The 23673-nt window shown below is 40.6% G+C and overlaps 1 protein-coding gene across 5 annotated transcripts in view; it reads right to left on the minus strand.

Moving 5' to 3' along the window:
* KCND3 (potassium voltage-gated channel subfamily D member 3) overlaps positions 1-23673 on the minus strand; it is a 264846-nt gene that overhangs the window by 234487 nt on the left and 6686 nt on the right. For all 5 annotated transcript variants that reach the window (XM_053393491.1, XM_053393489.1, XM_053393493.1 and 2 more), the window contains exon 2: positions 18496-19662. In XM_053393491.1, the coding sequence (XP_053249466.1) occupies positions 18496-19601 (1106 nt within the window). In that variant the 5' untranslated portion in view covers positions 19602-19662. The remainder of the gene's footprint in view (positions 1-18495; positions 19663-23673) is intronic.

Below are 23673 nucleotides of genomic sequence, written 5' to 3' on the forward strand. Positions count from 1 at the left end.
ACTCTCCTCTGCAGCGGCAGTACTTCTCATACACACATGTGCAATATCCCTTACCATACCCAAGAATTTCCCAACTGTTTGGACAGCAACATGTTAGGATTTGCAGTGGGTAGGTTGAGATGGGAAACCCTAGTTCCATGAGCAACCACCCAGATTTTCAAGATCTAGGCCCTGGTTCTACAAAGCTACAGGTCATCCCATACATTCTCAAGTTCTGCACACACTAACCTGTGGATATCTGAGCTGCACATGTGGAGTTTGTTCATTTCATCTTTATTGCATTGTGTGTGTGTGTGCTTTTGCATTTATGTTTGGCATAAGTCCATGAGATGAGAATTTCTTTGGAGGCACCTGCTCCTTCCTGAAAACCTGTCTCAGAGAGACTCCATCCATATATTGCAAAGGCCTAAAGGTAAAAAGAGATTTAAAAGGTCTGTATTTCAATTTTTGACACAGATGGCCAGCCATAATTAAAGCAGCAGGCTTCTTCAGGCCGTTGAGTTGGTGTTTGTTTGTTGCTAGGCCGCAAGACAGCTTCCTTGGAAAATGAGATTGAGAAGCTCCCCACAGCTTCAGATATCTATATATAGATATATAGATATATATGTATTAGCTTGTCTTGCTTCAAGGAGGAAAGATATATTTCTCATCACAAGATTCACCCTACAGAACAGGAGACCTGAAGGGTACAGAAAATGGAGTTGCTTATATTAGTCCTTAAATCCATATCCAGATTTCAGCTATAGCAAAAAGTCCTTATGTGGTTTAGAAGTCCTTATGCAATTTAGCTACTTAATTCACACTATTTGTAGCAGGATACAAACTGCAACACAGCTGTCCTTCTAAATTTGCACTTCTCCAAATGTTGCAGTGTGGCTGAAATTCAGATGCACTACATCCACACCATTCCCCTGATCCACCAAGCTTCTAATGCTATCAAAAGAAAGAAAGACAAGAAATGAGTTTTGTGTGGCATGAGAAACCCATGTTGGGTCTTAGTAAGTGCTTTCTAAGTGCTCACACACCAACCATTTACATCTGTTCTAGGATCTTTCCTGGTTATTTCTGATTACTGTATTAAAAACAAAACAAAACCCAGTCATCTTTTTCAAAACAACCCAATGCCATCTTACAATAATATAATTTTTGTTAAAGCTTTTATAAAATATACAAAGTTGAAAACCAAACACTACATAGCCAAACTAAAAAGCAAGTTGAAATTTCTTTCTTTACATAAACACAATCTCTGCTACCGCCTGTGTAGGAAAGGTCAGAGTTACATAGACTCTGGCATACTCTTATTACATCAACAGAGATGGGTGATTTCAACTGACAAGTTTTGAACCAGCTCAAAGGAGCTGTCCCCTGCCAGAGAAGTTAGCTTTGCAGTGCTTTATCAGGTGATAATGCAGGTCACCTCCTGTGGTGCTGTATATGAGATCACCTGTTAAAGGGACAGCAGCAGGCCAGGACAATTTTCTTTCCTTTTTATGAGCATCAGACAGCCCTACTTGTGAATGACATCTGCCTCTTAAATGTCTGACAGCATCAAGACACTACTGTATCAAACCTTTCTCCACTTGAAAGGCTTGGGAATTGTGCACCCTGATCCTAGTGCGTTTATTCAATAACCCAGTAGTTCTGGATCAGGTATAAGACATATAGACATTAAGGTATAAAGAGAGGCAGTGTGGTGTAGTGGTTATGAGTTTTGGACTAGGACCTGGGAGGCCAGGGTTCAAATTCTCACTCGGGCATGGAGCTCACTTAGTGATCTTGGGCCAGTCACTCTCTCTCAGCCTAATCTACCTCACAGGGTTGTTGTGGGGATTAAATGAAGGGGGGAACCATTTACACCACCTTGAGCTCCTTGAAGAAGAACAAGGTGGCATATACATGCAATAAAAGAGAAAATAAATAAATACATACATACATATCTACACAAGTGTGTATATGATTGTAGTAATTCAGTGGGAGGTATTCCTAAGCAAGCCTTCAACTGACTACTGTTCCTACCCATTTTTTTTTCAATCTGTATTTTTTTAAGCACAGCAAAGCTGCACTTTTGAGCATAAGGGAGATCAAGTTCTTGCTGAAGGGTGAAGGGTCCGTGCCCTCATGCAATTCAGATTTAATCTTGGCTTCTGCTGTGTGAAATAACACAATCAGCGAGGAGGTAAAATTAGATTGGATTAATTTGAATTGAGGCAATGAATAGCACTTTCCCGACTTCTTTCCTTTTGGTACTGTGTCAGTAGCTGCTGTATCCCTTTCTGCTCAAGCATTCTCAATAAGCAAATTAGTTCTGGGTTGGGTCCCCACTACAGCTAAATAATTTTATAACACCACACAAATAACCAGCAACCCAATCTCTTCCCTTCCTTTCATCTCTGCCTGAGAAGACAATCCTGCTGTTAATGTTTAAACAACCACTCTCAAAAGATGATCTTTGGGAAGAATATCATGCTAATTATTACATATGCACCCCTGCCAAAATGCTGATTAATAGCGATTATAGTTATATTATTAATTTCTCAGCTCAAGGATCTCATTTAGCCTGGGCACAGTTGAGAATCAAAGCTAGAAGGACATCACTATAGATATCCCCTTATCCTGATCCCTCCCCTATGGTGGGGTTAAAATTGTCATGGACCCGTTGGCCACAGAGGAATGGTGGAAGGAACCAGCTGGGGAACACCCAAGGGAAGAAAGCTCAGAGCCTGGAGATTAGTGGTTGATCAAAGATGAGGGAGAAGAGGGAGAAGACTGGGAAGAGGAGGTGTTGGAAGCTGAAGGGGTAACAGGGCTCAGGGAGTTGACAGAGTCTATGGCAGAGAGAAGCCAAGAATCAGAGACTGAAGCTGAAGCAGGTGAGTGGGATAAGGGAGGTCAAGAGGCAGAGATGTGTCAGGCTGTGAAGAGTGATGGGTGTCTCCTCTTCCTGCTACAACAAGCTCCCTTTCCCCCCTGACTCCCAGAATCAGGAGAGATATGAAACGGGAGGAGCAAAGGCAGGCTGTATGCAGGCACAGACTCTGATTGCTTGCAATAAAGCCTGAAAAGGAGGAGACTTAGATGGCTGGTGGAGGGGATAAGGCAATTTTAGTCTCGGCTACTGATTCCATGGAGTAGGACCTACAGTGTATGAACTGATGTTCTCCTTAGGCCTGACACTCTCCAAGCCTATGAAGCTCATGCTTCACAAATAAAGACTTAACTCCAGCTTCAAACAATGTGATTTACTGACCAGCTTGCTCTGTGGCAAAATGCAGAACTAGGGGCAGAGATACCCAGGTTCAGATACTCATTCAACCACAAATCTCACTTGAATGGCCTTGATCAGTCACTATCTCTCAGCCTAACCTAACTCTCGGGGTTGTTGTGAAGACAAAACTGGTGGGGTGGAAGAAGCATAGACTCAGCCTTTAGCTCTATGGGGGAAAGGTGGGATAGGAATGAAATACTACTACTCATGCTGGCTGAAGCTGATGGGAGTTGTAATCTAAAAGAACTGGAGGGCAATAGGATGGGGAGGCTGGCTTACAGACTCCCCAAAACTCAGTTCAGCCCTCTGTGTGCCTCTCCAGTCTGTCTCACATCCTGACTCAAAACCAGTTACGGTAATTTCTTTTTTCGCACAGAGATCTAGATTACATCATTGTTAGTTAAACAGAGAAAAGGCATGCCCTCTGTTCCTTTCTCTGTATCATGAAGGAACTTTCTAACAAGTACCTCTCATTGAGAGACATCACCTGTATATCCCAGACTATTAGCATTACATTGCAAAGTCCAAGACTCTGGCCAGGTTTACCTCAAGGCAAACTCACATTGTTTGTCCTATTCAGGGAAAAACTCATGAGCATATATTTCATTTCTATTCCACATGTATGCAAACTCTTGCAAAACAAGTATTGGTGGATCAGCTCCATGATCTCTAGCTAAACAGTCACCAGGATCTAGTAATGTGTTGTTCAATGGTCGTGAGAGGCTCCCCAAGTGATAATCTTCCAGGACTGTTATCATTTCAGACTACAGTTGGAAAATTATATAACTGAATGCCACACAGATGGATAGATACCATGGCAGTTGCAGTGCCATCTGCTTTTAGCACTTAGTATACTATTTATTTAGCACAGCCTACCCCAACTTGGTGCCCTCCAGATGTTTTGGACTACAATTCCCATCAGCCTCAGAAAGCTGACTTGTGTTGACTGGGCTTGGTGGGGGTTGTAGTCCAAAACATTTGGAAGGCACTAAATTGGGAATGCTGGCTTAGATATCCTCTTCTTTGACCTTGTATTTCTTCCAAGAGAGGGGTGTGTGTGTGAAAACCTGAAACTGAGAGGACTGTGATTTGCAATAGCAGTTTTTTTTTATATATCAGGGATATATCTGCTGCTCAGTGGAAAAAGTGAATACATGCCTAGGATAATAGTTTAGATTCTCTATAAGATCTTTTGATAAAATGCAATGACTCAAAGCTTGATTCCATTAATTTGGAATTTAATCTTCTCATAAGGTGGAAAGAAACTCCCCTGGCCCTGATTCTGTGACTGCAAATAATAGTCCAATTTTATCTCTGTTAATTCAGAAGTAGGGCCGATCAATCTCAGTAGGGTTCATGGCTGTTCTGAATAAATAGGACTAGGATTGTGCAGTTAATATAGTATCAGAAACAATGCTAGAAAGGGGAGGTTCTCTCCAGGGAAGTTTTGGTCCTGTAATGGGATCTCAGGCTGACTTATTATGTACATTTCCTTTTAATATAACTTAGTTGCAAAGATATATCCACAAGTGTGGCTTGTGGAAAGGAAATGATTCCCAATACAAACAAATGTTAGCTGTAATATCTTCAAATCTATTAGTTTGGGGAAAATAATGTTCATTTCATACAGGAAAGAAACTAGCACAGAAGGCTCAGAAAAATGGTTTATCAATTTATTGTTTGATTGGACTTCCACTATATTAAATTCAATCTGTTCTTTGGGTTGTGAATTTTAGACTGGCTGGCTGGGTAGGAAAGAGAGATGCTGATGAAATTTTAGAGCTGGACATTGCAAAAGGAGTGTGTTGCATCTCATCTGTATTTTCATCAATGAGGTTAAAATGTGAAGGGCAGCACTTACATTTAAACATGCCCCCCCCCAACACCATGAAGTTTAATGAGAATAGTTCGAGCTGTGACTCATAAAATATGATTGCCTGGACAAAAACATCATTTTCCAGGTAGGGCCTGAGAAAAGCAATGGCCCACAACTGGTAAGTTATTTTCCTCCCCCCCCCTCCATCTGCACCAAAGAAAGCAGCAAATGAAATTAAGGTGTGAAATTAAGGTGTTATGCCTCTTGAACAAATCTATTCCATCAATGGTGCTGTCAGAATAGGACCCAAGTGGTCCAGGACACCCCTCAGAAGGATGAGCAAGAGAGCCCCCAAATCCACATTCTGAAGTGATACAATATTATTGGGAGTAAGGTGAGGAATAAGACCATTAAGTCCAGTGTCTAAAATTACCCCTAATTACACTGCTGAATTCAATGACAGTGTTCTTGTATGTCTTCTATTACTTTGTATGAGCTTTGCAAAGGAGTAACTTGCATCCGCTGAAACTATAGACAAGAGGAATTAAATATCTATTTCTATTGGCAGACAGAACTAAAGGTAGAACTCTTTTTGAGGCATTTGTTTTCAGAGCTTTAGGTGTTCAAATTACTTTCCCTGCACATGAAATGTCATGTCTGTTTTCATCCTTAAGATACACAACTGGAAATATTCTTAGTATGTAATAAGAGCCCTGACCATAGATGGATGTAGTCTTGGGATATGGAGCCTGCGGACTTCTTCAGGTGTTGTTGCACCTCAACTCTCATCAGCCCCAGCCAGCATGGTCAAGGGTCATGGATGATGGAACTTGTAGACCAACAACATCTGTCTGCACACAGATTCCCCAGCCTTGATCTAGTCCATTATCCTGGTTTCCACAGAGGCCAACCAGATCCCTCTGGGAATCCTCTAAGCAGGACGTGAAGACAAGAGTCCTTTCCGGCTGTTGCTCCTCATCAAATAGTATTTAGTGGTATACTGCCTTTGAACTTGGTTGGTCCATATGGCCTACACAAGAAATATGCCTTTTATAGGAAATGTGTTCAGAATTCGAGTTTGTTGTGCTAGGCTACCAATCAACGATTTAGCATGACTGAAGACTGTCTCACACTGCCTGTATCTTGCTGTATTTCTCTGTACTTGATAGCTCCACATTTGATGACTCAAACTTGGGCCCATTCCATCTCATGTGACTTTGGGTGATGTGAAAATGTTTAGAATTGTGATGGCCCATTTACACAGTTGATGTTGTAGTGGTGAACAGTCATGTGTGAATCAGTCTACAATGAACAATCTATTACAAAATTTAAAATGCAGTGTTTTTCCCAGTGATTGATGACAGATAGTAACAGCAAATCAAACAGAATAACATAAAGCTTCCCAGATTTAGAAAGTTACACTGAAACCCTGCCTTTAACTAAGCTAGGCTTTCTGCACAAATAGATCTACTCTGCATTGATTAGTGTAGCCTTCCAGTAACCCCAGCAAAACAAAGAAGGAGCTGCTTGGAGGCTAGTCAAAATCATACAAACTTGTTTGTGAAATAAATGTCTTCCATTCTGGAAACCCAGTACATGTTAATAATTTGACATATTTCAATCTGAAATATTTCAATTCAGAAAGATCTGGAATAGAAGAAGAAATATTTATATGAACTATTGGTGTCAAGCAAATGTCCTGACAGATAGAAATGTTGCACAACCCTGTCAAATATATATTTGTTCTTGTCAAGATGCAATATTGGAGGGAAACTTTTGAGTAAAATTATATTTTAAAAACAAGAAATGTCTTCAGTCATATGGCAATTTCAGATTTTTGGACACGCTGAACCACAACTGAAACCTACACAAGAGGTTAATATGCAGATAATTTTTAAAAGAATAATTCTGTCAGCTTTTTTATTCTTTTCCAGCAATAGCTTGCTTGTTCGTGACTGCTTATTTTATCCCAACATGAATGGCTCATATTGTTTATTGGCAATTTTCTTACCCATTTTTAGCATCCCATCTTTCACTAATTTAGTTCATTGCCTTTGTTCAAATTTCCATTTAAATGCTGAGATCTTTTCATTGGTTATTTTTATGGTAGACTGAAGCACAAAGGGTCTTAAGATCATAAGATGTCCTACTGGGTTGACAAAAGGTCCATCTAACCCATCTTCTGTTACCAATGGTAGATACCTGTTTTCTTTGGAAAGTTTAGAAGTTTAGAAGCTGGGCATGAAGGGGTTTGACTTTCCTATACAGGCCTAGTGTTATGTTTCTGACAGTAGTGTAGCAGAGGAGGAAACATGATGAACCACAGTTCTGGGCAGGAGCCTAAGCTCAGAATGCCTAAGCTCAGGGTGGTATAAAAATAAACAGGACTTCCCATTTTACCTTCATAATCATGACTGGTAATGATTTTTTGGGCTGAGAGCCACCTTTACCCTTAGCCATCCCTCACAGCAGGTCATGAGTCATTGGTCGGCATGGTCAAAAGTGAGTGCAGCCACTCCACACTCTCCCATGTATGCACACTTACAGAACATGAACATGACCACAACCCCTTCTGTTAGCTGCTCCATTCAGATCAGCTGAGCAGGAGGGTTTTCGTTCCCTCCTTATTTATCAAGGACCAGTCTGATAACCAGGGAGGAGGTGATTTGTATCAGAACACTGTGCTAGGCCCACCACAGTGCTGCAGCTACATTCTCAAGGTTTTCTGGGGCCAAAAAAAGTGGTTGGAGAGTCAGATCAAAGCCACCCCTGCTCATCATAACTCTGTTTCACTACATTGCTGGTGGCCAAGAATGTGACTACTTAATTCCGAGGTCTCATTATAGTGGCTCTGCTGGGTTTAGTTTGGAAAACCACATGTTGCTTTTGCAGACCTGCCCTGTGCTTGATGTGCATGAAAACAGTTGTACCTCTGAAAATCTGAGGCTAAACTGACCAATTGCAAAGGAGGAGAGGTCTCTTGTATTTTAAATCACGGGAAGATAAATGTTACTTCCGCGTCCCTGCTTGAAAATCTCCTGTTCTGCAGAACTGTCCAAAGTACAGGCTATTCTCACCTTGATGGTGGACCCCATACATGATAGTCAAGTCCCACCAACTCTTGATTCCCCTGAGAAAATTTCCATAAAAAGTGCCCTACACAATACTTGTGTAAATGAACTCACTTAGGAAGCTGCTTTATTCCAAGTCAGACAACTGATTCATCTAGCACGCTGACTGGCAGCAGTTCTTCAGGGTTTCAGACAGGGAATTTTCCTCAGCCCCACCCGGAGATGTTTGGGAATGGACCCAAGACCTTTTGCATGCAAAACAGATGCTCTACCACTAAGCTATGGCCCTTCCACTTCTCACTTTTCCCATGCACACACAGATGCCCAATATTTAATTTCATTTCACAGAAGGATGGAGGAGGCTGCCAGCCTCCAGAAGAGAATGTTTCTGCCTTGAAGTGGGCAGCTGATTTGGAATTAATTCTGAAGAGCCGTTTCAGTAATTCAGATTGATTAAAGATGCACCCAAGAATAACACTTTCATTACAAAATCTCCTGAGTAAAATTTAAATGATGCTAAATTAAAAACAGCCTCTGTTAAATCAGAATCTGATGAGCACAACAGAGCTAGGAAAGATGCAGGATGTATAATTTGATTCCTTTGTTTTGTGCATCACTCTGCAAGGGTTACTGACATTACCTGTCCCTTTGTACCCTTTTGGTCCCTGAAGATGCATGCAGGATGTTGTTGGTTTGTGTTTGAATTTAGACCCTAAGCAGGATCCCACCCAAACCAATTTTGGGCAATTCAGGTTGACCAGGGATTTGGTTGGAGTGGGTTGAGGCAGCTCCAGATAACCCTGGGTTGGATTGGGTCCACCCAGAATGATCCAGAACTATCATAAAGGGTGTTGCAGTCTGGTGATAAGGAGGGAGAAGAAGGAGACACTTATAAGCAGCCAGCGTATTTCTCCTTCTTTCCCCCCTCCTGCATGTTTAATTTGGGTTGAAAAGTTCATGAGAGTGCGTTGAAACTAGCCTACTGTACAAGGCTAAAATTCACATTGACTGCTCTGCCCACTGTTGCCTTTAGACTCATCCAGCACCGGCATGTGATGCTTGGAGAGTTGTCCAGAAGGGAATGTGACCCTCAAGCTAAAAATATTTCCTCATCCTTGCCTTATGTGAACAGAGCATTTTCTGCTGGCTTTCTCTCTTTAGCTGCTGGGTTCTCCACCCTTTCTATATTGCTCCAGCACTTCCTGCAATCTGCTTTGAAGCCAGAATTTTGCCTTCTAAGAGCTGGCAACTCTAGTTCTTCTGAAATGGAGTTCTGCCAGCAGCATGAAGCTGGGTAACCCTTTCTGGAACCAGTGAAGTCTAATGGTGACCAGGCCAGACTTATTCAAGGAGACCAGTATTCAAATTCCTTCTCAGTCATGAACTGGACACAGCATGGTTAGCCACATCATTAGCTGTCAGCTCAGTTTCTCCTTTGCAAAATGTGTAAAAGAGTGACCCACTTCTCATGCTGCATGTGAGTGTAGCCCTTTGTAAATAAGAAATGTTGTATTTAAGATTAATTAATAATAAGTTCAGGAATAGTTTGTTGTAGCTCAAAACTGAGTTGCAAAATCAACTGTGGCTTTAGTGCCTTGTTTCTTTTTGTTTTTAAGAGAGGGAACTGAATGCGCACAATACTTGGTACATCACTAGCTCTTTTCTCCCTCCTACCTTCTTTTGGAAAGGTCTTATGTGATGAGCTACAACGATGTTGCCATACTACTAGAATACACCCCAACACCAAAAGCATAATGTCTGCAATTCTGTTGGCTCGCCTAGCTAAATTTAAGTAAAATGATGCAAAGCTTTGTACTCTGGGTTCCTTTCAACCATCAGCTACTGGTATTACTATTCTTCATGTATTTTATGTTGCATTTTACAGAGTTCATGGTTGTCTGCCCACCTCCCACAAATCTGACATTTTGTTTGGGCAAATCTTAAATGAACAAGAGACCTGCTTCATATGTAGGCAAAATTCCCTAGGTCTGTCTGGGAAAAAAAAAAAAGATTAGCAGGTAAACTTCAGATATCTAATTATATTTTTTGAATACATTTATTTTTAGCAAACCCTTCTCTGCCTCAGTGAATGGAATGTGAGAGAAGTTAACCTACATATTCCCAATTATTTACAAGTCAATCTGTTTTGCTAACAAGAAAAGGGGCAGTCACTCAATTACCCAGATTAAATTTCTCGATGCGTAAAATAAACCAACGCTCTTCTAATTCTTATTTTAAAGCACACATAAATTTGGCTGCTCCGTCCCTATTTCAAAAAATGCTAATTGGGCTGTAAAGTGCAACTGAGCCAGTAGTGCCAAACTGTTTATAAAAGCTCAGAGAACTATTCAGATGCAAACTGCCACAGCAGGAAGTGGGCAAGGTACAGGCTTATCGTACAGTACACCAGAGAGTGGAGTTGGATGATTTTGGCAATGTGCAACAGGTAGGGAATTGCAAAGATACACTAATTAGGGGAACTCTTCTGCCAGAATGACCCCCAAAGCGTATTGTATAAGGACGCCTGGGCAGAAAGAGATGTCTGAAAACTTGGAAAGTAGCACTCAGGCTGCACCTTGGGAAACACTAAAGCTCAAAGTTGAGCCGAAAACAAGCAAACACCTTTATACATTGCTATCAAATAGGAAACAATAAATGGAACAACAAAGCAATTTCTCCAAGTGTAGTTATCCCTTTAATTGCATTCCAATGAGTGCAGCTATTATTAGCATGAGTAAAATTGTTGGCAATGATGCTCGTATACAGAGCTACACCATTCAAAAGGCTTCATATACATTACACCAGCAAATCTTACAAAAAGACTGTGAGAAAAAGACTGTGAGCTGGCAAAAGACTGGCATCCAGGGTTGGCACCTACTGAATCCCACACCTTAGCAAGGGTCAAGCGCGCCTCTGAATCTTCTACCATAGATATTCCTGTTTCTGGCACAGAGATGCAGACTTCCACGTAAATAGGTTTGATCTTGTTGCTGCCATACTATTCCTTTCTTGAGCTTGAGGCTGGTCTATGCTACCAAGGCCTCCCACTAGGGAAAGATTTTCTTGTGCCATGCTGGTAAATGAACTTGTACCAATTTGCTTATTTCTTCCTCCCCACTAATTCATTTCCCTTTTGTGTTGTGCCTTGTTAGTCTGAGAGCAAGTATTGTCTTCATCATAGTAATCTATAAACCCTCTGTGGCGTTTGTACAGGGCCCCCGGTCGTTTCATGGACTATTGACCTGTACACCACTGCTTTATTCTTCCACTGCCACCAACCAGGTTTCTTCTGGTGAAATACTGAGTCTCAGTCAGGTTGTAAAGTCAACAACGAAGATTAAAGTTTATTAAAGTTTATTGAAGAACAAACAAGTTTTAAATATGTTCAGAACTGTTTTCTCAAATGCGCCCTTAACTAGATGTGGCACTATCTCACACTGTCACACGCTTCTCTCTCAGTTCTATCCCTGTCTCTCACTCTAACTGTCACCTTTACTGCCTCTGTTTGACCCTCACTCCTCTATCTCCCCATGGTAAACCCCTGGACTGAGCCTCAAAACCAAGTAGGCTCCGCCTCTGAGCTTTCTCATTGGTCAATCTACATTAACCATTTCCATCACCCCGTACAAACATAATCACAAGGAATGGGCAAACGCCACACCCTCCGATAAGCCTTTTTTCTTTTTCTTTTTTGCAGAAAGGGAGGATTAAAAAAAAATAATTAAACAATAATTAAAAAGGAATCTGGTCTGGGACCATAATAAATTATTATTATTATTAATTGAATAGCAACTTCTGTCCTGCTTCCAGTTCAGGCCTACTTTTTTGCCCTCTCCATTCAAAGTCCATCTTCACCCATCACCCTTTCAACTACCCTGGACTAGGTCCTCCATCCAGTTCCAGTGTTGGGATTGACTCCCAGTTTGCCTTCCCCCCAGAGTCTTTCCAACCAAGGCATGGGGTTTGGTCTCAGAGCTGCCACAATTTTTATCACTTCCCCAAGGCTGTAGCTAGGCTTCAGCACACTGCAGTGGACACCATCTGCAGGCAGCCAGCTAGCCAGGCAGGCAGGGGCAGGTGTAAGGTTTGTGTGCTGGTAACAATTACCTCTTGCTCATAATACCGCAATGGCATTTTTATTGGGTCCAGGTGGAAATATATGCAACTGTTGCTGAGTTCTCCTCTGTGCTTTGTGGTAAAGGTGGAATGTTTAGCAGAATGCCACTTCCAACCTTGAGTGGGGGTGCATTTGTCATACCCCAACTCACCTGGGAAGAGGACTCAAAATGGTTTTACCCTACGGAGGAGTTGGGGAAGGGTCAAGTGGGCCATCAGGCCTATCAGAATGGGGAAGAAGCCAGACATTATATGCTGGCTCCTCCCCAAACACTACACTCTTTTTGTAGCTCCCTCCCTCTCTATGTAGTCTGCTTGTTCGAGGACTGAGTAATAATTGTGTGGGTAACCCCTGATTAGCCTTGAGAACTCTGGGAGCCTTATTCCTGGGGTGGCGTTTTTTATTGGTTTAATGAGCTTTTAGTCCAGGCAGGAAAAGGGAAGAGGGAGGGACTGATCAAGAGAGGAAGGGGTATAATTTTACAAATGGCAGCCCTGGCTTGCAAGAAGGGAATAATTTTATCAGGCTTCTCTCTTGTACTTCCAATCACAATGGCTTTGGGAGGAATGTAAAAAGAATTTATCAGTTGATATCAATTGTTCAGGGGTGAAAAAAGACCTCAGTCATTAAAACTCCCTGACTCCTTCACTTAATTCTCCAAATTTTGCAGGCTACATACCTAGGGGCTCGTCTGTGTACAGCAGTAGATTTCTGAGGCAATTCAATAATGATACATCTAATTGACCTCATGGTTAAACTTTCCCCTCAGACAACATCATCAAGCTCTCATCAAATCAAAAACATTCCTACAATTCCAGTCTGATACTTCCTCTGTTTAAAAATAAACTAACGAAACAGTGTCCCAGACTCAGATTATAGCTTAGCAGAGATTTAGAAGATATGGCTAAGATTTTCGAAGTTGTGTGACAAATGGATTTATGTGTTCCTTGAGTACAGCTGCCAAGTTTGATGCTTTCAATCTTTTACTATAAATAACTGTTGTGTAATCCATATGTTGTTTTGGTAAGGTTGAAACAATCCACAGCAAATTTTATGGAGGACCAGTATTTCTTATTTTTTTTAATCTACTGGGGTTTCCTCTATGGCAGGTTAAAATGTCTAAAGGGCTCGACAATCCAACAAACTCTTGAAGCAGTGCACTGATGGTGGCATTATCTTAATCCCTTGGAATTCTCAAAGAAATCTGATTCCTAGCCTGCTGGTGTGTCAAAGTATTACGTTTAAGTATTTGGATGCTGCTAAAACTCAAATTCAGAGGGTGTTGAACCTGAAACCTGTGGGATGTCATGTGAATGGATTTAGCTAGTACATCTGCATCCATTTCCAACTAAAGTAGTTAAAATTATAGGAAAACCAATAAGATAAAACAGCCAGTCATAGGAGGCCAAAATAGGTCACTACAGACTTCCTCTGAAAGCTTCCGGGTCCAGCTTGAATAGCAGGGCTGTGCAAGACAATTTGCTGCCTGTGGCAAAGAATAAGATGGTTGTCCTATCCACCTACAGAAGCTAGCTGGACTGGCAGCTGAATATTTCAATACTAACCCCTACCACAACTAAGGTCTAGTTGTGGGATGCAGGTCAAATCAGGGAGCACGCACAACTCGGTCCTCTAACAGAAGGGTACAGCCAGGGACTCAAGGAACAGTCAGGGAGCTGCCACCAATGTCCTCCAGCATCTACCACCTGAGGCAGTCATCTATCTCTAGGCAATGATAGGATAGGTCCAGTTGGATGGTAATTTGAATAATAAGAGAACTTGATTGCTGTGTACCCACAAGCAATGTGCATTTGCCCTCAACTCTGACAATCACTTTCATATAAAACGCACTCACACAATCATGAAGGTTCGAGTTCTAATTTTTGAAGTCTAAAATCCTGCTTCAAAGAGAAATATTTGCATTCAATCTTTGAATCAAATCCAAAGTTAGAGAATGTTATTACAGTTTCCTTGAATGTACAGAAACACCATGGCAACCATCTTGGTTTAGAGCTGCCTTTTGCAAAGCTTAAAGTAACAATGTACTACCAGGCAGCATGGAACTTCACCAAAAATCTAATGCAACAAGTTGGCTGAACAACCCCAGTGACAGATAGTGATGTGTTGTGATGTCATCTCACTTTGTTCATTTTTTATGAATTATTGATTCCATTCTGCTTTGCAGCTCGTTCTCTTTCATAAGATTTTGTGTTTTCAAAAACTTTGATATGTATTTCACAACATGAATTTGGCCATGTAAAGATAACACAGGTTGGTTTGAATAATTTTACTACAGATATACAATATACATGTATGCAGAAAGGCGATGATTTGGGTAAATGGAAGCTAACATAGCAGGATATGTTATTATGGGGGGGGATTACAATCTCCCCTAAAAAAAAAAAAAGATGGTCTAGGCATCGTAATCTAACAAATGCTCACAGAATCTCACTCATGTGCACTCACTTAGATGAGAGCACAAAATAATGAATCACATGATATTTTGTAAGTAATTTTTAAAAATGCAAACTTCGTTCATATTCCTAGTAACAGATGACACATAAACATGATAGATCAAAGAAAGAGATATACACAGAGCATTGGATTCTGCCATCAGCATGTCATTATCTGATGTTTTGACCTTATTAGTCTGTATCAAAGAGGTCTTTAAAAGATGTCAGAAATGTAGATTACACAAACTGATTGCTACAGCAACTTGTTTCATTTAAAATCACCCCAGACAAACAATAATAACGGATATATGTACGTTTAATCTCTTTGGCAGGGAAGTGATTTGTGGAAAGCTTAAATAGATCTTCCTTAAATGTTAAACATCCTATTTTAGTGTCTACATTTTTTTTATCCTCATCAGCTAGTTTAATGCACTCCCACTATAATTTCTATGATTATCCTAGCCTGAGAATACTTTAGAGTACTCAAAAACACTCAGTTTGGACTATCATTATGTGTGGAAAGGAAAGGTATTCTATGCAACGGACCATTTCTTTTAGCTAAACAGCGAACTAATGCTACCATGGAATCCTTCCCTGCTATGTTTTGACAAGGAGACATGTTTAATTACAAAGCATCCTGTTATTGACAAAGGGGGGTGGGGGTGGAATACCAGCAAAAGTGCATCTCCTTTCAGATGCTAGCTGTTTGCCAACATTCTTGAGACTCGTTTTATTAACTTTTAATAGCAACTCTGTATTATGACATTATAGCATCATTTTTATAAATACCTATATTCTCACTGAAACCGATATGATACATATGGTATTATTTAGGGCAAAATATTATAACCATGCTAAAACAATATTCAACACAGATTACATGCATGCTTTCTTTCACCTTCAACATTTGGATTTGATATCCCGCTTTATCACTACCCGAAGGAGTCTCAAAGCGGCTAACATTCTCCTTTCCCTTCCTCCCCCACAACAAACACTCAGTGAGGTGAGTGGGGCTGAGAGACTTCACAGAAGTGTGACTAGCCCAAGGTCACCCAGCAGCTGCATGTGGAGGAGCAGAGACCCGAACCCGGTTCCCCAGATTGCAAGACTACCGCTCTTAACCACTACACCACACTGGCTCTCAATTTGTAAATAATTTTTGATGTGTCCCATTTTGTTGGAAACATACAATAAGTAAAGTGGACATTTGTACACATTATCAAATTTCCTCATCATTTTACACCAGTGTCATAATAGATCCTTTTAAACACCACCCTCCTTCAAAACATCCTTTTATAACCATCACTTGAATTTATGTGTGTGTTGATCTTTTTTCTGTCCTGCTCCCATCCTAGCTGAATCATTTGGCTGCTTTTGACCTGTTATCACTAAAGAAGCTGATAACTAGGTATTTTAGAGATGACTCAATGTCTAGATCATAATATGGTGACATTCCAACACTGATTGAAAACCACCATTCATTCAAGCAGATCTCCTAAGCTTTATTAATGTTTTCATATTCATATGTTTCCAAGAGGACAGAAAATCCCCAAGTTACAATTACTCACGTTTTTTTGAAAAACGAAGTACGTTTTAAAAGTTTTAACCTGTGATATCTTGCATGTTCATGCACAGTGTGAGAGCCTTTCAAAGCAACAGCAATACTATACTAAGTCTAGCGATCAAGCATCATGAAAGCAATTGCTAAATGCTTAAAAATCAAAAGCCACATGAATTCCCAGGCAGAAGCACACTTGACTGAAAACTGTTTACATTTTTTAGTCTTGTATACAAGATTTTAATTTTGTTACATGTGGAGCTCATGGAAGGCTGGATAGCTTTAAATAGCTGGAAGAGAAGCGAGGAATGTTTACTACAATCTCATATGGGGGAGAGAGAAAATGTGTTTCTCTTAAGGTGCCCCCAGGTTTTAAGCGACTAAATCACCCACCTAAAATCTTAAAGTTGTTTTTGTTTTTAAAAGCTGTCAATTCATCAGGCTTCCTGTGAAGTTTGGGAACAAGTGGAAATGTCCCAGGGGCTATGAATTCCCTATTGTTGACTAGATTTGCACCTGTCTGAGCTATTTAGACACATGAACCACAATACAACAGCAGGTTTATAACACACTTAAGCCCATCTATTTCCATGGGTTCAATGCAGTGCCTTTTTTTTTAAGAAAAAAAAGGTGCCAGTATTCACCATGAAGGTATTACAGTAAGTGCCACACTTTTAACATTGGGGGGAAGAAGAAGAAGAAGAGTTTGGATTTGATATCCCGCTTTATCACTACCCGAAGGAGTCTCAAAGTGGCTAACATTCTCCTTTCCCTTCCTCCCCCACAACAAACACTCTGTGAGGTGAGTGGGGCTGAGAGACTTCAAAGAAATGTGACTAGCCCAAGGTCACCCAGCAGCTGCATATGGAGGAGCGGAGACGCGAACCCAGTTCCCCAGATTACGAGTCTCTCGCTCTTAACCAGTACACCACACTGTCAGTACTACGTACCTTTGAGTACCCCCAGAAAAGAAGCACTGATTCAATGCATAATTCTATGTTGTGTTGTTAACATGATGTTATAATGGCCACAAATCTTCATTGACCCATGAGTTGTTGGCGCAAACTCGGCCATTTCCTGTTAATAAGCCAGTTCTGTTCTCTAAAACCTTACCATATCTCAAGACATTGTTTTCAATACCTATCTGGATTGAAACAGGGGTGAAGGAACAATCTAAATGTCTCAAGAGCCAAATTCACAATGCTTTCTTTTTCCTTTTTTTTTTTAAAGGACATTTTAAAATGTTTCAAGCATACACTGTTCCTCAGAGGCATTTGTCAAAGCATGAAAAATATTAAGCATGGATCGCCAGGACTTTTGTTCATTGCTAACACTACATGTTTAGCATTTGTCTTCTCATACTCATCCCAAGCAGACATTCCTGTGCTTTTATATTTGCGCTTATAGGATGGGCAATGAACAAACGGAGTATGTTCTAAAGATCTGGAGAAGATCTAAAAGTCCTAGAAGGTCCGCTTGAGTTGACTGTAAGAATATAGCCTGAAAGACAGTTGCTGCTGCTGTTGAAGATTATGAATAACATTGTCATTTATTTATTTATTAAATCTGTATACTGCCATTCATCTGAAGAGCTCAGGCCGGATCATCAATACAATTGTAAGCACTGCTGTACTTAAGCTGACATCTTTGAAAAACAGCAGATGCTTAAACTATTTATCTGCTTGATTATAATTCCAGTAAAAAATAATAATAGTTCATTGTACCATTCAGTTATTTCCCACTCCCCCCTTTTTTCACCTTCTGCCAGGGTCAGACCCTCTTCTTTCATTTCAATCCTTATTTGACTTTAACAACATTTAAACTCCTGTTGAAGGCAATGTGAAAAGCACCCAGATAATTTCAAAGAAAGAATGGATTCTTTAAAGATGAAGATTCTTACAGATCCCTGCTCCTTATGCCAAAACTGGAAGCAAGATAGATTTCAAGTAATGCCAGAGTTAAAACAACAGCAATACCTAAGACCTCATTTTGAACAACAATACGGACCAGATGTCACTGCTGCAAAGCCATCATGACGTTCTGTACATATAAATGTTGGAGGTTGTGCACAAGACAGCATTGAAAGTGAAAGAAACAGACCTCAATAGCTGCTGAAGCTTAGGTCTAGGTTTCAGAAAAGGAAACAAGCTTGGAACCTCATCCCACCAATCAGCTCATGTGACCTTTGGTCAGGAAAGAGAAGTGAAGCACTTACCCAAGAGTTGTCATGGTGACAATAGTGTACCAAAAAGAAGCTGGGATGCTGGTGAACTTGCTGGCTGAAGATCCTTTCTCTGCATAAAACATCACAGTAGCAAAGATGATGATTGCCATAGTGAGAGAAAATAGAAGAAAACCAAGCTCTGAGGCACAGCTCTTCAGTGTGTACCCCAGGATTCGCAAGCCTTGGGAATGACGGGAGAACTTGAAAATCCGGAACACCCTGAAAACCCTCAGAGTCACAAAGGCTCCACTGACATCTTCGTTGTCTGTCATCACCAAGCCAATGTAGTACGGCATAATGGCCACCACATCGATGATGCTCATTACACTCCTGATGAACCTGTAGCGACTGGGAGCCGCAAAGAGTCGCATAAGGTATTCAACTGTAAAAATCATAACGCAAGCTGTGTCCAAGCAGAAAAAAGCCATTTCGTACCTTTCTCCACATGGCAGTTCCTTATTGCCAGGGATTGTTCCACATGGTACAGTCTCCACCACATTGGTGATCACAGAGACAGCAATAAAGAAGCCGGTGACATAGTAAAAGACTAAGGCTAAGGTGCTGGTATGGGGGTTCTCGAAGGCTCGCCACATGGTCTGCCGGAAGCTCAGAGCTGGCATAGACTCTTGCTTATTTTCGGAGTCACTGTCATCCATCAACCGCTCAGCATTTTCCCGTTTCCTGTCTTTGTACTCTTCATAGCAGCAGTCCCCAATGATATCGGGTAGGATCCCATAAAAGGCAAGCTCCTCATCATAGGCTGAGATGCATTCATACCTTGGGTAGTGCAGTTTTCCAGTCCTGTAAAAATTTAAGATACACCTAAAGACATCAGGGTCCCGGTCGAAAAAGTATTCCTTTGTGTCTTCGTTAAAGAAGAACTCTTTTTCTGTGCTGCCAAGCAGAGTGTCAGGGTACCTCTCCAAGGTAGTCCTCCAGGTCTGGAAGCGCCTACCACTCACATTAAGAATGATGAGCTCATCCTGTCGTTTGTTTTTATCCGTTGGGGCCAGTGGCATCGGACAGTTGGCAACTGGCATCCATCCTATGGCAGCTGCTCTGGCAAAGGGCAGCCATGCTGCTACACCCGCAGCCATGATGGATCTGATGGAAGAAGACAGCTCTTCTAAAAACTGCTTGACTTCAGTTCAATTCCATCTACAAATACAATTAAACAAAATTCAGAGTGAGTGGCCACTTTGCCTTTGATGCTATCTTTATAATGATTTAAGACAGTTGCCACCAACTTGGTGCCCTCCACATATTTTGGACAGCAACCCCTACCAGCCCCAGCCAGCATGGCCAGTGATAACGGATGATGGGAGTTTCCTCCAAAACATCTGCATTAGGTTGGGGAAACCTTGGTTAGATGGTAGAGCAAAATGTTTTCGAACTTGCAAACTAGGTGAGGCAGATTTTCAGTGGCAACCACTGTACATTAAGTCTACCTGATGACATCTTGAAAAAGACTCCTGCTGCCCTCTTAAACATTCATAAGGAGTTGGTTAGACATATCCCATGGATAAGCAACCCTCTCTCTCAAAAAGCATACTGCAATCACCTTAACTGGATCCCTGCCAATTTTAATTCATAGCCTATTTCCAATGGTAGAAAGATTGGAAAGGGGTTTCTTAGGCAGCAAGACAGAAGTAGCCAGCTTTCTGCTGCTCCAGGGATTGGGCTCTCTGTTGATTCTACCCCCAATAAAACTCCCTAACTGTGATAGCCAAACATTACTGCTTAGAACAATGAATGTTTTAAAGCACTCAGGATAATCAGCGTGGAAAAGTTGTGGCATTATTACTGGTAGAATTTTTGAACAGCAAATTATTCCTCATTAAAAGCATTTAAAAGCAGCATCAACACACTAATTTAAATTTGCTTCCTCACAAACAAGCTTCAGATATCATTCCCAGGTGTAAACAATGGGTCCTGATTTAGAAACTCGGAAGTGCAACAAGACATTTCACAAAACGTGTTCTGTATGTGGAAAAACAACTCCTAGTGGTTCGTATTCACATTTAGAAGTATGTGGGGTAGCCTATCCTCATGTGACCTGTGTGGTAGTACCCATCACATTGGCATATTCAGTCATCCACATGAATATGCTGTCCAGTAGAACATTCCCCCAACTTTGTAGGTTGCTCAGTTTCCCCAGTTCCTCCGGGAGTGACCTATATGTCAAGCAGACAAAAACCTGGCTGTGCTACTTTTGCCCAATGTTGTAAGATCCAGTTCAGCTTTGCATATGCATTGCATATCCACTAGCACAACTTTTTCATCATGCATGTAAAGTAATTTCTGGAGCAGATCATATATGATCACTCCAAATATAGCTGTCAGAAGGGTCTAAAAGTGCTAATTTATTTTACTGGACGACTCATCCGTAAAGTTACCTGTCACAACTGCAAGACCAAGATTGATTTCTAATAATCACAGTAAGTGCAATGACAATGCTAATAAAATAGTAGGATATTGTGAGAACTCACTACCAGCAAGTGTTACTATCAGCTGAAAGGTTTATTGAAGTCATACATATTCAGGGGCCACTTCATTATCCAGACAGTGGTCTAGTGGCTGCAGAAACTGATTCCCTCAGTAGAGAGAATGGCATTTGTTGGGCTAATGCTGAATCCTTAGGGATTAGAGAGGGCTATGTGCATACTTATGGTAGGCACTGTTTCCTCTGCCAAGAGGAAATGCACACCTCTCCCTAATCCCTGGGGATTCAGCACTAGCCCACCAGATGCCAGCTTGCCTACCGATTTGCTTACGGTAATAACAGGCATATTAATAATGCGTTACAGGCTACTACATTATGAATTTCTATTAGAGAAAGCACACATTACCAACAGGGAAAGTCAGGCATAAGCACCATTGAAATCAGTGTGACTCAAAAGCACAGTTATGTGCATATACTTTCAATGCGCTTCAAGTGTGTCTAGCTGGATTGTGCATAGCTTTTTAAGCCATGCATTAGGATAGCTGGACTATCTAAAAAGAACGAGCAGGGTTTTCAATTTTGCCTATTAATGCATTAACAATGAGCATAGTACTTTGTGAAAGTGGCTTGGAAAGATGTTGCATAGGGAGATAGATTATACAATGCAAATATGTGCATGTTTTCTCATAAATAAGTCCCATTGATTTCAAGGGGACTTGCGTGCAAGGCTTTTTGGGTCATATTTATGCATATTTACTCAGAGGTAAGCACAGGAAGGATCTCACCTTTGCAGTATAATGACAACAAAGCATCATTAGAGATACATTTATACCTGCCTGCATAGTAACCAGCTGTAGTGTTGCTTCATATAAACACTGGATTTTTAATTGGTTAATTACTAGCATAGCTGGCTATATGCCATTAATAAAAAGCAAAAGTGTGATCAGTAGAAACACTGGATTTTTAATTGGATAATTACTGGTATAGCTGGCTATATACCATTAATAAAAAGCAAAAGTGTGATCAGGATATGCAGCAATCAAATTTATTTTATTTTATTGTAAAACTACATGCAAATTATCTGATTAACAAATTATTCCAGCTAGCTATCAGGATGTAAAATGGAAGAACCTCACAAATTCAGAGGATTTTGTCTCTCCATTCACAGCTACCAGATTATTTTCCTAGAAAGAAGGAAGATTCCTATATTTAATTTGAAAATTTTTCTCCTTTGGCTTCAATCTACTTTAAAGAAGAGAAACTTACACTAATTATAGTAGACCAGCAGCTAAGCACCTCATTGCTCATTTTCTGGCAATGTTTTTATATGTATAATTTCTCCACTGGCAACTGTCTTTTTCTTGGTTACCTCAGTACGTCAGAATGGTACAGTATATTAGATGTTAGACCACTGTAGTAGGCTAGAGTGGGTTCTTGAAAGAATGAAAATGTTAAAATTTCTGAAAACAGCCATTCTGAGAATGGTGCATATGTTGTGTACAGATGAGTCTTTCTTGATCTTGTGTGAACAAAGTGCACATTATATCAAAATACAACTCTTCAAAAAAGCCAGTGAGGGTCTTTCTAACTAAAACACCAAATAATAAAGTACATTGATGACAATACCCACCTACCAGCATGCCTAGGATGAAAATTAATTTTCTAAATCCAAAGAACTAGCTGTTAAAGGGAAGAAAAATGTACTTCACACTGTTGGTGAATATCCCGATTGCACACTGATTTATGCCATAGTAAGGGTTTGGGTATAAATGCCCTTATAAAATCTGCATCCAAACCCTTTGCTTTCTTTACCTTTCTCTTCCTTTGCATTTACTCTCAGATCTCTAGTGTTTATTTTCAATTATTTAAGTATTTGCATGTCATTTTTCCACCTCACAAACTGCCATAGAAACAGCTGTTTAAAACTTTTAAAATAAGGATAAAACATAAAGAGAAGGTGGGAAGAGGCCAGCCAAAAGGCAGAACCAGTAAAATGGACGTTATCATACCAGCCAATGAAATTAACAGTCAAATTCTATAAAATGGCAGAATTATTTTTTAAAAAACCACCCCAAAAACCAGAACATTACAAAGGAAGCCATTAAAAGACTTGCTAAATAAACTAGCTTCAAGGATTAGTGTTCTGCTCTCCTATATAAGTGAATGGCCACCATTCATTTTTACAAAGAAATAAAATGCTGCATTTGAGCACAGCCCCAGCCCCCACCCCCCAGTGCAGGGAATGAGTCATATTGCACCCTTTCAGAGGATTCAGAATACAAATCTGCTTTCCCCATATATCCTGCCAGTTATAATGATGGGCATTTTGCTAGCTAGTATCCGAAGTTCACTACTGGAACTATCCTACAGTGATCCAGGACCTGATATCTTTCTGCCTGGATTGCTACAGTATGTTGTATGTGCGGCTGCCTTTCAAAGCAGCCTGAAAACTGCAAAGTAACTGGGACTGGTTGTTAGGAACATATCATACCAGTACTTTCGAATCTTCTCCAACATGCAGTCCATTTCTAGGTCCAGGTCAAAGAGCTGGCCTTTAATGCCCTTCATTGCCTGGGACCTTGGCATATGAAGAATCACCTCTGTACATGACTATATCCAACCTTAAGATTATGTTCTGACCGCCCATGCCATTTCTGAATGATAGTTCAGTGTTTCAACATTCTTGGTTTTGAAGTTCTGTGGAATGGGAGGAATCAACTCAAACC

This window comes from Podarcis raffonei, chromosome 6, assembly GCF_027172205.1.
Source record: "Podarcis raffonei isolate rPodRaf1 chromosome 6, rPodRaf1.pri, whole genome shotgun sequence".
Lineage (NCBI taxonomy): Eukaryota > Metazoa > Chordata > Lepidosauria > Squamata > Lacertidae > Podarcis > Podarcis raffonei.